Below are 14,666 nucleotides of genomic sequence, written 5' to 3' on the forward strand. Positions count from 1 at the left end.
TGGGAGGTAAGTTTGAATGGAGAAAAACTGGAGGAAGTGAAGTGTTTTACATATCTGGGAGTGGATTTGGCATCGGATGGAACCATGAAAGCGGAAGTGAATCATAGGATGGGGGAGGGGGCAAGAGTTCTGGGAGCATTGAAGAACGTGTGGAAGTCGAGAACATTATCTCAGAAAGCAAAAATGGATATGTTTGAAGGAATAGTGATTCCAACAATGATGTATGGTTGTGAGGCGTGGGCTATGGATAGAGTTGTGCGCAGGAGGGTGGATGTGCTGGAAATGAGATGTTTGAGGACAATATGTGGTGTGAGGCCGGTTTGATCGAGTAAGTAATAATAGGGTAAGAGAGATGTGTGGTAATAAAAAGAGTATGGTTGAGAGAGCAGAAGAGGGTGTTTTGAAATGGTTTGGTCACATGGAGAGAATGAGTGAGGAAAGATTGACCAAGAGGATATATGTGTCAGAGGTGGAGGGAACGAGGATAAGTGGGAGACCTAATTGGAGGTGGAAAGATGGAGTGAAAAAGATTTTGAGTGATTGGGGCCTGAACATGCAGGAGGGTGAAAGGCGTGCAAGGAATAGAGTGAATTGGAACGATGTGGTATACCTGGGTTGATGTGCTGTGAATGGATTGAACCAGGGCATGTGAAGCGCCTGAGGTAAACCATGGATAGTTCTGTAGGGTCTGGATGTGGAAAGGGAGCTGTGGTTTCGGTGTATTATTACATGACAGCTAGAGACTGAGTGTGAACGAATGAGGTCTTTGTTGTCTTCCTAGCACTACCACATGCACAGACTGGGGGAGGGGTTGTTATTTCATGTGTGGCGAGGCGATAGGATTGAATAAAGACAGACAGTATGAATTATGTACATGTGTATATATGTATATGTCTGTGTATGTATATATATGTATACGTTGAAATGTACAGGTATGTATATTTGCGTGTGTAGACGTGTATGTATATACATGTGTATGTGGGTGGGTTGGGCCATTCTTTCATCTGTTTCCTTGTGCTACCTCGCTAATGCAGGAGACAGCGATAAAGCAAAATAAATAATAAATAAATAATACAAAGCAACATACTGAGGATGAACTTGACATAAACATAGCAGTACTGTACTTTCATAGATCAACAGTTTATTTATTAAGAATAACATTCTGATTAATTTTTCCTTCAGTTAATGCATTACATTATTCACCTTCTATAAAGTCTAAATTCCGATGTATTCATAAAGTGATGTGTTTTGCATGGGTCTATGTACAGAGAGTGCAGAGCTATTGAGTGGTAAGTGCTCAGAGTCTTCTTTCTAGTAGATGTACTGTGGGCATGAAAGGTCCTCAGATATGATAAAAGTGTGTTTGTAGTGTTGCAGTGACGGGTGACATTCAGAGTGTAAGTGGGAGTGTGTGGCTTGTGTTTCCCTAAGAAGCATGGTTTCTAAGGGTGCATGTCTGGTGGATTGGAGTTTAAGACTTGAATCAGGAGGTCTGATGTTTAGCACCTGTCAGGTTATTTCAGTGTACACGTGCTTTGTCAGTTTTTTTTTTCTTTTTTTTTTGAGGGTGAGGTACCTGAGAGTAGAGGTGGCTGAAGAGTGAGGCAGGGGTAGACCTTTTATTTCTACTTGGGGGTTGGTGGTTAGTTATAGAATGGTTTGGTTAGGAGGGGTCTAATGTTGTTGCACAGTAATGACTATGTTGAGGTAGGAATGTACTGGGAGGATGTTTGTTTCATTGTGAGGGTTTTGTGTTCATAGTTGCTACACAAATATGGGTATGTTTGCAGGAATAGTAGCCCCAAAGTTGTAAGGATGCTGGCATGAATTGTATATGAGAATGTGCAGAGGAGGGTGGAAGTGATGGAAATGAAATCTCTGACAACAATATGTGGTGTGAGGTGCTTTGATTAAGTAATGAAAAGGTGTGACAGAGAAGTGTGGCAAAAAAGAAGAATGTGGATGAGAGAGCTGAAGAGGGTGTCCTGAAATGGTATGGACATCAATTTATCCATCTATATATCTGACACCTGCTCCAACTTAAACTCCCTCAAAGGGGTGGCCACGGCAATAAAGTCTACATAACTAAAGAATTCCAGTGCTGCTTCTTAGCCTTTAGTGTCTCACCCTTAACAGGCCACTGGCACAGGGCAGCTCAAGTGCAGTGTTTGCAGAGGCTCCTATCTAATGTTCCTAATGACTACTACTATTTAACACTCCTACCTAAGGCTTCTACCTAAGGGTTTTTCTACCTATTCATCCTGCCTGAATGTTCCTACCTACTACTTCTATCTACTGCTCCTACCATTGTGCCAAAAGGCAGGGCTAGCACATAGTGCTCATTGCAGGAAAATCTAGAGTTATGAAGAATGAGCTGCAGGATTTAAGTGTTGTTTAGTGTTACATATGACACGGAGAGATTGTATGTTTGTGGACAGAATGCCAGTATGGACATATGGAGAGAATGAGTAAAGAGAATTGTAGTAAAAGGATACACGTGTCAAAAGTGAAGAGGACGAGAAGAGGGAGATCAAACAAGAGATGGAGCGACAGAGTGAAAAAGATTTTGAGCACTTGGGGCCTGAATATGCATGAGGATGAAAGAAATGCAAGGGACAAAGTGAACTGAAGCAATGTGGTATACAGTGTGGACAGGGGGCTGTGGCTTCAGTGCAATACAAATAACAGCTTGATAACAGAAGTGAAAAAATGGGAAATTCATTATTTCTTTACACAACCAACCATCTAATTAAAACATTCTTAAATAATGATTTATGAGCTAGCGGGCCTAACTTCACATCTTTTCAATACACTGTAGGTTGCAGTACCTTTTAGCTTTGTCTTACATAAACCTGCCTAATTTCTTCTTTCCATCCTTTTACACTGATAAGGTACATTTCTGTTTGAGGCCATGTGCACCTGAGCTAAGGCCTCCTGCTCCAATCACATAGGATAGAAAAAGGGTAAGGATTCCCAACTCCTTAATGTAGTCTTGCTAACTAATTATGGAACTAACTGCCTAATATCTTGCTACAGGACTCTCCGCAAATAATCTGTAAGGAGACCTTTATTTCGAGGTCCAACATATGAATGAGTGACAGGCTGTGGCACTTAAGTTATCACAGCAATGTGTATTTTCATGTGAACCTTCTTATCTTTTCCGTAAGCAATTAGTCTGTGAGTTTTTAGTTTCCCAAGTAGCTGGTGCTCTAAAGTAAAATGGGTAAGTTAATAATGGCAAGCTATTAAGCATGAATGTATTCATCTACATTTTCTGAGAATTCATATAAAATTACCCAAATTCTTAGAAAAAAAAATACTACTTGACAAATTTAGAGCTTCCTTTCTAACCTGACACAAATCTTAAATTTGTTAAGAAACAGATCACCAACCTGGAGGGTGTGAGAACCAGTAGGGAGGAGTTTCCTGAAAGTGGCCTGGTCTCCCAGCTTCAACTCCTTGCCATCCACTTGCACATTTGCTGACATCACTGGATGGCCTTGCTCATCGATCACTTGTCCTGCCACACCTGTTGATGTAAAGGATAGTAAAAGTGCTTTTATTAGTCCTAGAAATATATTTTGAACGAATAGTAACAACCCATATGATTAAAGGTACATATCTATCTATATCTCTAATGCCCATTCCCTTTGAGAACTCCCATCAAGAGGTGGCCAAAGCAAAAGTCTCTACTTGTCCCTGCTCTTACATGCCTCCCTCACATGCACCATTCCATGCATTCCTCCACCCTATTTGCCCATAACACATGTGATCTTCCTTTCACACCAACATCTTTAATTATGCTATCATACACACTCCTTGTAAACTCCCAGTCTTACATTCTTTTCACATGCCTGAACCATCTCAAAGTATTATGTTTCACCCATTCAACCACTCCACAATTCATTCTCTGCCATACCACATCTCTCATACACCCCTTCATTTCTTTCTTTATTCCATCTAGTCACACCACATGCTTTTCTCAAATAGCTCATTTCCACAGCTTGGATTCCTGGCCTCTGTGACTAATTCCATGTCTATGTTTTGGCTGCATAGGTTGGGGTTGAGAGGACTATGCTGTCCCTTAATCCTCTCTTCACTTCCATACCTACACCTCTACCCATTATTCTGTTAAGGGACTCAATGACTCTTCTATCATGTACGCTCTCCTTCCATATTACCAACTTTACCCATCTCTGACCTCTTCCAGTCTTTCTCACCCCATATCCAAAGCACAATGTAGTACACTTTCTTCTTTCACTCTATATGCTTTTACAAAATCTACACCCTCACTCTGTTTCCTTTCAGACACCATTCCTTTACTTTTACTTACATTTACCCTCAATTGCCTAAGCTTACACATACCATAAACCACACTTATAACCTTCTGCAATTCCTCTTCACTCCCAGCAAACAACACAGTATCATCCACAAACTGGCTTGCCACTACCCATCATAACTCACCACTACACTCCATCTCTGCACCCCTTTTCTCTAGTTTTGCTTCTACCCCTCTTATCATTCCATACATTCTTTACATACTCATTATACATAATCGCTGTTTCCTGCGTAAATGTATAATAAATATATAAAAAGAATACATATGGAGTGGTACATGTGTATGTGGGGTTGAGCCATTCCTCATCTGTTTCCTTGCACTACCTCGCTGATGCAAAAGACAGCGATTAAGTATAATAAATAAATATATTTTTTTTCATACATATTCGCCATTTCCTGCATTAGCGAGGTAGCGTTAAGAACATAGAACTGAGCCTTAAAGGGAATATCCTCACTTGGCCCCCTTATCTGTTCCAATGTGGATAGTATTGGTACGATACCTCCCTCATCTTTGGCTGCCTACCAACTACTACCAACTTAATCTTCTTCTCCACATAATTCTAACAATCAGTTGAAACATAGTCCAAAGCCTGATGAATGCAGGTGGCAATAAATGTGTAAAATTTCTTGGCATCACTATAAGTACAGCTAAACACCACTCCACTATCTGTCCAAAACATCTATATGCTATTTTTGTACTTAAATTCTTTCTGCAGTATGGCACTAATGCCAAGATACAAAAGCTGCAGTAGTGAGCTCTAGTTTTGGGATGATAAGAGGCTTCATTGGTGCACTTCTTGATTTTGCCATAATTAAAGTACAGGTAATATCTTTATGGCCACTGGTCAACATTAGCTTTCAGGGGGTTCCCTATCACAAAAGCCTGGGACCAGCCCAGGATAAATAAAAGCAGCAAATATGGCCCATGTAACCACCACAGCTTGGCTGTACTTGTATATTTCGTAAATATGAGTCTAGAACCTTCTAAATTTCTCCTTTGTGAATCCCAATGTTTCTGAAGGCTGAAGGCCTATTTCTCAAACTATCATCTTGATAAACCTTACCACAGCAGTCTACCTTGGTTGGTCCCTGAATCAAACTATTTGCTTGAAATCAATTATCAATTATCAATGGAAGGTTTCATCTCTTCATGTGTCTTGACACTCTGAGTTACCTTGATGAGCAGCATGCATGAAAGAAAGGAGTGAATCTTTATTTTGTCTCCAGAGAGTAATCAGCTCTCTTCCATCTGGATAGTTGCAACAGCTCACATGTGCAGAAACCTGTAAAGTTGATATATGGTTTTAGTTATGGTAAATACACAAAGTCTGACTTTATGTACGGAACAGTTTACAAAATCAGCAACTTGCTGTTCTCCTCAGCAAAGCTCCATACATTTCTCTTAATAGTATTTGCCGAGTGTTGATTTTGAGCCAAGACCATACACTACATACTCCCTTCTTGATAACAGATGTTCTCCCACACCTCATGAGAAAACAGCTTAATACAGATCATTAAAGGGCACTAAAATGATAAAACAGTAGCTAAGGAACTTGATATGGAGCATCTTTTTACAAGAAGAGTAAGGTGCAAAAAAAAAAAAAGGCAGCCTTGAATATGAGTGTGTTGGTATAAGATCATAATTCTAAAAATCTGGAAAGCCTGTTAAAAAAAATCGTGAGTTTAATATTATACTGGACATGGCAATAATTTCTTTAGCAAGACTTGAACAGCTGCAAAACTGACACTTGTGTGTACAGATACAAACACATACAAAATCTACATAAATTCAATAAAAGTAACGTTAGCACAAATGATAACAAAGAAGTTTTCATAAGAAACTCCATGCTCACCATCAATACATTTTGTAGATTGCTATTTGTGTATTCCAAGAGAGAATTCTTGTAAACACCAAGAGCCTGTCCATGTAGAATGCCTGAAGGAGCATACTTGTTGAGTACCTTGCATGGGTTTTCACTCTGAAAAAAAAAAAAATCATATTATATAACTCCAAGATCCCTTCTCCAGAGATGTTACTAGGCTCCATCTGCAAGAAGTTGCAGATGTGGCCTTTCTTTATTTGTTCCTGGCACTACCTCCCTAGAATGGGAAATGGCAATCAAGTAAGAAAAACTTTTATGCCTGCCTGCTTTTCTTGATTTGGTGAGGTATCATCAGGAATGAGCTAGCCTGTGTCTTTAAGAAGAAATCCTCACCTGGCTCTTTTTTCTTGAGTGATAAAAGAAAGAATGGCAGCAAAACTGTTACTTGCTTCTTATGACATCTAAGAGGTATATGGGTAGTTTTCTTAAACCCTTCTCCTCATACATAGAGAAAATTTGCAATTTAGGATAAATCTTGCAGATTGGATTATAAAATTTAGGCTTATAAGCCAAGCACTGGAGCATCTAAGGCTATTCAGCACTCTTAATACAGATTAGAATATTTTATCTTTGAAATTCATTTTTGCCATACCAAAAGGGGTTCCTCCCCTGGCTCAAACTAAGGAGCAGTTCCAGTTTTGATACACCAAGAAGGGAAGAATGAAAAGTATAGGAGGAGAAAAGTAGTCTAAATATGTTCATCTGAGAGCTCAAGCTTGACCTTTCCAGCATGGTTAAACCTACCAGGGAAAACAAAATCCCTGCTGCCACAGCTCAAGCCATCATTGCTCCACACAAACCCCACCACCTTGTTGAGGTCCATGTAGATCAGGGGGATAAATCTTGTAAATGATGCCAAGTGTTAAGAGGGGGAATGGTGAGGAAGTTTGTGACCAACCAAAAGTATCTACATAAAAGAGAGAGAGGAAAGACTGCTACCTGGAGGGGAACATGACAAGGAAGGAAAATACTACCTTTTTGTCTTCCGTGGATCACATAAAATAATAATGGGGAGCAGAAGCATTAGACTGGAATTCATTCACATATCATGGAGCCAAGTGAGAATTCATTCTCATGGGTATAGTTCCCAGTGGTACTGTGTACTGTGCTAAGGTGGGAAAGACTAAAAGATATATTTAAAAAAAAGATCCCCGTTATTGGATGTTGGATATTCACTGAGAGCAGATTTCTGCTTGAATATTCAAGGCTTTCTAATATACTCAAATCTGAGGATGAAGGTGCTGAGTATGATTCTAAAATAATGTCTGGTGAGGGTGTGAAGGTGGCAAGTGTTTCCTAATTGCTGAAAACTCTGATTTAATCAACTGCCTGACTGCCTTAAAAGACATCTCTTGCTTATCAACGGAAAACCTTCAAGTAGTCTTTCTGATGTAGGCAATACCAAAGCTGCTACCTGCAAAGTTACAGACAATCAATGAGCAAAGGGAGTCTGGAATCCTATATCTAAATCTCAAAAAGCCGTAAATCGTATTGGTGCTAAGAAACACTGGTCTTATCTAAAGTGAATATTCAAAGAATACATCAGTGTTAAGTGTACAAAAAAAAAGTATATTCATGACAATGCATAGACTACCCAAATATAAAAACAATACCTGAAAAGTTGATCTTTTGATGGAATGGTTTGGGAACTCTGTAACTGGGTCTGACTGGATCTTGCATGTTTTATTTCTATAGTGGTGACAGCAATGACAATAAAGTGAATGGACATACCATATATACTCATGTATAGTTTGAGTTTTTAAGAAATTGTTAGGCAAAAAATTAGGGAGTCAACCTATACATGGGTAATAGTTTCATTAGGTTGAAATCTGTGCATGATGGGATGGGCTAGGAGCAACTTTTAGCTTCAGACATGAAAAATATTTATAAGTTACTGCCAGTAAACAATGGAAACAAAGTATGTACCAATTAGTTATCAAAAGTACTGTAACATTGTATGATATACAAACTTGTCATATTTCTGGAAAATCAGAAGCAAGACAATGACAGTATAAATGCAATCTCAACATATGGTAATATTAATGGCTGCTTAGGAAGGACTGATGCAAAGGCAAAGCCTCCAAAACCAGGTCTTTGCCATATCAGCTAGATGGTACATGTTTTTCAAATCATTTTCAGTAAAAAAACTGTTACATTACAAGTATATCTTACCTTAACTGTGCTTGAATGAATATATTCTCAGTAATAAATAAAAGTCTTGCTGAAACGTGATGTACTTCAATGTAAATACGATAAAAAAAAAAGGCGAAAACAAAGACTTTACCTAACCTTCTGATGTTCAAGAGATGTTACTTGTTTTTTAATAGTTTTTGGTTACAAACTGTTATATTACAAAGACATTCTATTCATACTGTACTTGGTATAATACATTAATGGAAAATGTAATTTTTTGCTGAAATGACATACACATTATACAGTGGAAACTGGGATAAAATCGTGACAAAAACAAGTGATTTTCACTTTCTTTTGTTGTTCAAAAGATGTTACCATGATCACTTTTCGAAAAATATGTATTACAATAATATTCTATCCTAATCAACTTGAAAAAAATACTTGAATGGAAATAAACAATTAACAGCTACTTTCATTTCAGTGTAAAGTGCTGTGATAATAAATGGTAAACAATTTGCCTTCAGCACTTGGTGTTTTTGGTTCAGCGAACCTCAGTTTAAAAGACACAATGATTTTTAGTGAGGATTCTCTGTTACGGTGCTTTATTACCCTAATTTGTTGTTCCATTACCCTAAAAACTTGGATCCACCTATAAACGAGGCATGTCATAAATTAATAATTTCTGGGCCAAAAATCAAGGGTCAATCTATACACGAGGTGAACTTGTAGACAAGTATATACGGAAAGCATACAGGATGATTAAAAACAAACCTGAAAGGCGGTGAAAGAATACACCAGTGCTATGTGTACTAAAACTGTGTAGCAAAGACAATAGATGGACTACCCAAATATATTCATTTATTTTGCTTTGTCGCTGTCTCCCGCGTTTGCGAGGTAGCTTAAGGAAACAGACAAAAGAAATGGCCCAACCCACCCCCATACACATGTATACACATACAAATCCACACACGCAAATATATATAACCATCCATCTCAATGTACACATATATATATACACACACAGACACACATATATACACATGCACACAATTCACACTGTCTGCCTTTATTCATTCCCAACGCCACCTCGCCACACATGGAAATAATGTCCCCCTCCCCCCTCATGTGAGCGAGGTAGCGCTAGGAAAAGGCAACAAAGGCCCCATTCGTTCACACTCAGTCTCTAGCTGTCATGCAATAATGCCCGAAACCACAGCCCCCTTTCCACATCCAGGCCCCACAGAACTTTCCATGGTTTACCCCAGACGCTTCACATGCCCTGATTCAATCCACTGACAGCACGTCGACCCCGGTATACCCAAATATATACTAAGAAAAGGTGCATGGTATGAGGCTAGATACAACATAAAAATTTCTCAAATATCATATATTCTTTATTCAGTGTTACCTTTAACATGGTGGGGTGTGCTCTTGCATAGGCTTCAGTCAAAAACTGGAAGACAGCCTCATATGGAGTAGTAGGTGGATTTGATGATGGATCATCATGAGGAAATCTATAAAGATAAAGCACACACACATCATCTGCTGTAGGAAACATATTGGTTAAAGTAAGAATCTGGAGAGAGAAATTCAGAACAAACTGCACTACTTAAACATTGGAAAACAGGATGAGAAGTCTTGACTCATCTTATGACAAAGACTAATAGGCTACATAACTTGAGAAATATAAGATCATGGTACTGCAATGGAACACTCAAACTAAGAAAGGAGCTCAATCCTATGGCTAGGAAGGACAAAAAGGCATCATCTACAGAGAAGGACCAGCCACTGCCATAACTAAACCCTGAACCAAAGTAGCCCTTCTTACACTGTTCCTGTCTCACTATTAAAGATTGAGATAGGGATGTCAGATGAGATATTACTTAAACACCAAATGGCATTATACCAACATTGAGTTTGACGTGACAAAATGACACTGAACTAATGAAAACTATGCTACTTATATTTTCTAAGAATTTCTACTCACTGAAATTTCAATTCAAATAACTGTGCTGCAATGAAGGCAAAACAAGATTTTTATGAAACCCCCTTCTAGCTATCTCTTAAAAACAATGAATTACAAATACATCTGTTGCCCCACCCACACCCAGATATGCATGTCTATATGGAACCTTTTTGGTTATAACCATGCAGTTAGTATAGGAAATAAGCTGATGTGTTCATCGTTTGAGACAAATCCATGGGGTGAGAAGCCACTAATCCCTTGCCTTCTAATGAGGTTAATGCCTCTCATCCCTTATGAACCGTCTATTCCACAGTTGAAGCATGCAGCTTGGTCTAGATCTGCAGTTTTATCTATCAGTAACCTCTTTTCACATTGACATTATTGTCCCACTGCTAATAATGCCAATTTTGCTGACCATCTCATAATTCTTGCGACACGGATGGCAACTCAATGGCAGCTACCATACTGCTTATGGGGAAAGTTTTTCAAAAGACAGTGAAAGGTAGCACAAGACTTTGAATATTGTTCACAGGACACCATATTAAAGAGAAAGTTTTCCATCCTTCAAAACTTATCTTTCCCTCCCATGAACTTTGAGAACATACCAAAATGGATGGGGAAGGTCAGCAAAAAAAGAAAGCCTCTCAACCCAAACTACAATACGGTTTGAGTAGCTATCATAAAGGTTATCCTGCCGTACAGTAATGATCCTCAGCCTTTAAGGTGGCAAGCTATATACCACTCAAGGATGAACCTTGACATCTTAAGATGTTAACAAAAGTGTTTGTGGAATGCCAAAGACCTCTTTTGTTAATTTCTCCATGGAAGAGGTTCTCAGAGAAGCCAGAATGGAAGCTACCTTCCTGGCACCATGGGCTTTAACATTATCTTCATATTCTAAGGGATATAAAACAATCACATTGTACATTTCTATAAAGGATAAGATCCCATTATGCACTATCCTACATACTACTGTTGATTACAAATGAATGGCACTATGGTAGGTACTTTATTTTTTTGGGGGGAAACCCTGCTCCTGTTTGTTTCAGTTTGTCACCACTGAAAAGATCAATCAGTTTATCATCAGTATACCAACTGGGAAACAGGGACTTCTCAGAGACAGAGACAAGTTCATAATCACTTATTTTATCCCTTAATGATGACTTACGGAATGAAAGAACCTTGATTAACAAGATCCTTAAGGTACATCAGGAACTCCATGTATGTGTAACATAGGCTATCTGAGAGATAGGAGCTCAAGGTGGGCTATTTGACAGATAGGAGCTCAAGGAGAAAAAAATTTGGAAGGGACAGAACACTCCAGCTGTGAACCGAAACTGAAAAAGATTAAGCTAGACACATCTCTCATGTACCAGCTCTGCCTACTAAACCCTTTGACTTAGTTCCTGCCTTAAAAATCTCAAAATCATCATCAAAGGAAAACATCTACACAGACATAAACAATTCAGAAAAGGTGCAGACACCCAACCAATGGTGTTCTTAAAAAAAATCAATATAAACACTTACTTTTCTAAAAATGAAAAGCTGAGATTTGCTTGGAAGCCTCAAAGCTGAGATTTGCTAGGAAGCCCCAGTCAAACAACACCTCAGGACACAGTAATGGTCCAGGTACGGGACTGCCAGATTCTTGGGTCGAATGATTCCAACCTGTCCATCATTACTTGAGAGACAATATTCGTCCACAAATAAGTCTTGACTGCTCCTAATCCTGGGAGTAAAATAGCACTAACCAGACAAACTTCCTTGACCCCTGGAGTGAGCTACAGTTGTTTCTTGCCTACAAAAACACCACTGAAAGTCAAACGAGCAGAAAAACCAGCAGAGGTCTGATTGCCTGAAATTTATCATTCTGGGCTGACATAACTCCAGTCATTACCTCTGCATATTCCTCTGTTAAGGTGTCCTTACACTAAAAGCCTCCAACAGACTGAAAGAAAAAACTAGTTTCAATGAGAATCATACTGGGAAGGGGAAGAGGAAACAGTACAATATATTAAAACCTCACCAAACTTAAATATACAACAACCTAAGTAAGCAATAGATGAATATTTGCCCACACCAGGGAGGACAAAACCATACAATAAGGGGGAGCCAGTAAACTTCCATATCATCAGGGAAACCTGAGAATTAAGAGTCAGCTTGAATGACATGTCAGCCAGCTGGATGATGGCATCACAATTGGCTAAAGGATTGGCTAAAGGATAGAACCAGACCAAACAGCAAACTGCAACTTCTGAAAAGGTGGCTTGAGAGGGGTGAGATGCATTAACCTCATAAGATAGCTGTGGATAAGAAGTTTCTAACTCCCACTGATCTCACTGATTTTCTCAAAGTTGGTGGATAAAATGGGACACAAGAGACATAAAAGAAGAAAGGAGATTGAAAATAAATAACTTACCTCATAAAAATTCCACCAGACTCAATAGATAGTACTGCATGTGGTTTGACCTGACTAAGCATAGCTATGGTAGCCTCAGCATATTCATTACTGATTTCTGGAGAGAAAGAACCTCCGACTTCTTTGTTAAGTTCACTTGCCTTGCTGTAACCACACATTCCTACAAGGAAAATACAGAATCATGTCAAAATATAAACTTCCAATTATCTTGTCAGTATATATGAAATGTAAAATCAATTCAAATAAAGTTGGTTTACACTATAAAAGGCAATTCTGGCTGTCTCATCACTAGAAATGCCAAGAAAGTTGCCAAATGTACGGCAACTAACACCCATACAGAGTTGCCAATAATTCATTTCCTATGCAGGAGACTGATTGCTAGCAGCTGGGGTGTTATATTTTTGGAAAAATATGCTACTAGTGAACAGGAAATTTATGCCAGCAATATGGGATATACAAAGAGGAAAATGTCTGGGGTGACTGGTTAAATCTGAAGACAATCTGTAAAAGCTGCCAGATGCACAAGGGCTAAACTCCATGCAAAGAAACCCAAAATTCATCCACTTCCTTGGTAGGATAGAAGCTGTTGGCTGGTAAGGTGAAATATTTACAGAAAAATTTTATTGGAAAATGAGAGGTTTGTACAGGCAATATGCGAAGTATGAAGAGAAAAATGGTAGATGTATTATAACACTGAACAATGTCATACTGCCATTTTACTACAGTTTTGGAGCATCTACCCCATGCCCAATGCACTCTTTGTCCAAAAGATGATAGCCAGGTGGGCAATGTCTGCATTCAACTGAGTCTTTGCTGTATGTTTTAAAAAAAATTCTTGCCTTTCAGAGGAACTAGCAGAGGGCCTGAATCAGCTGACATTCAAACTTATGATAAGAATGCATAAAAAGCTTGCATGACAAGAACACTCACTGATCAATGTGTTTCGTGCTAAACCCAATACTAATGTGTTGCATATGACAATGATAACACAAAGAGTAATAGTAAATGTGTGAAAAATTTTCATTATCATACTTGATCACTGTTTCCCGCATAAGTGAGGAAGTGCCAGAAAACAAATGAAGAAAGATCCATCCACTCATATACACACATATATACATACATATACATATAACATATAAAATCAAATACATACACATACACAGACATATACATATATGCATATGTATATATTCATATTTGCTTGCCTTCATCCATTCCTGGCGCCACTCGACAAAACAGGAAACAGTGAGGTAGCGTCAGGAAAACAAACAAAAAGGCCACAATTGTTTACACTCAGTCTCTAGCAGTCATATGCAATGCACTGAAACCACAGCACCCTATCCACATCCATTCCCAAAACCTTTTACCCCAGATGTTTCACATGCCCTGGTTCAGTCCATTGACAGCATGTCAACCTACTTAGTAAGCCACATTGTTTCAATTCACTCTATTCCTTGCACACTTTTCACCCTCCTGCATGGTCTAGTTCCGATCACTCAAAATCTTTTTCACTCCATCATTCCCTCTCCAATTTGGTCACCCGCTTCTCCTTGTTCCCTTCACCTCTGACACATATTTCCTCTTTGTCAACCTTTCCTCTCTCATTCATTCCATATGTCCAAACCATTTCAATATACCCTCCTCAGCTCTCTCAACCACACTTTTTTATTATCACACATCTCTCTTACCCTTTCATTACTTACTTGATCAAACTACCTCACACCACATAATGTCCTCAAACATTTCATTTCCAACACATCTACCCTCCTCCATACAACCCTATCTATAGACCATGCCTCGCAACCACATAATATTGTTGGAACTACTATTCCTTCAAACATACCCATTTTTGCTTTATGAGATAACATTCTCTCTTTCCACAAATTACTCATCGCTCCCAGAACCTTCGCCCCCTTCCCCACCCTAT

General features: G+C 38.8%; 1 protein-coding gene across 2 annotated transcripts in view; it reads right to left on the reverse strand.

The window, feature by feature from the left end:
* The window catches only part of LOC139756822 (carboxypeptidase D-like), a 151,081-nt gene that overhangs the window by 38,722 nt on the left and 97,693 nt on the right, over positions 1 to 14,666 (reverse strand). For both annotated transcript variants that reach the window (XR_011714449.1, XM_071676643.1), the window contains exons 16-20: positions 12,740 to 12,899; positions 9,763 to 9,868; positions 6,192 to 6,317; positions 5,513 to 5,621; positions 3,393 to 3,529 (exon numbers count right to left, since the gene is read on the reverse strand). Coding sequence is in view for 1 of the 2 variants with exons in the window: in XM_071676643.1 (XP_071532744.1) it covers positions 3,393 to 3,529; positions 5,513 to 5,621; positions 6,192 to 6,317; positions 9,763 to 9,868; positions 12,740 to 12,899 (638 nt within the window). In the remaining variant the exon portion in view is untranslated. The remainder of the gene's footprint in view (positions 1 to 3,392; positions 3,530 to 5,512; positions 5,622 to 6,191; positions 6,318 to 9,762; positions 9,869 to 12,739; positions 12,900 to 14,666) is intronic.

The sequence above is a fragment of the Panulirus ornatus genome, chromosome 23 (assembly GCF_036320965.1).
Source record: "Panulirus ornatus isolate Po-2019 chromosome 23, ASM3632096v1, whole genome shotgun sequence".
NCBI lineage: Eukaryota > Metazoa > Arthropoda > Malacostraca > Decapoda > Palinuridae > Panulirus > Panulirus ornatus.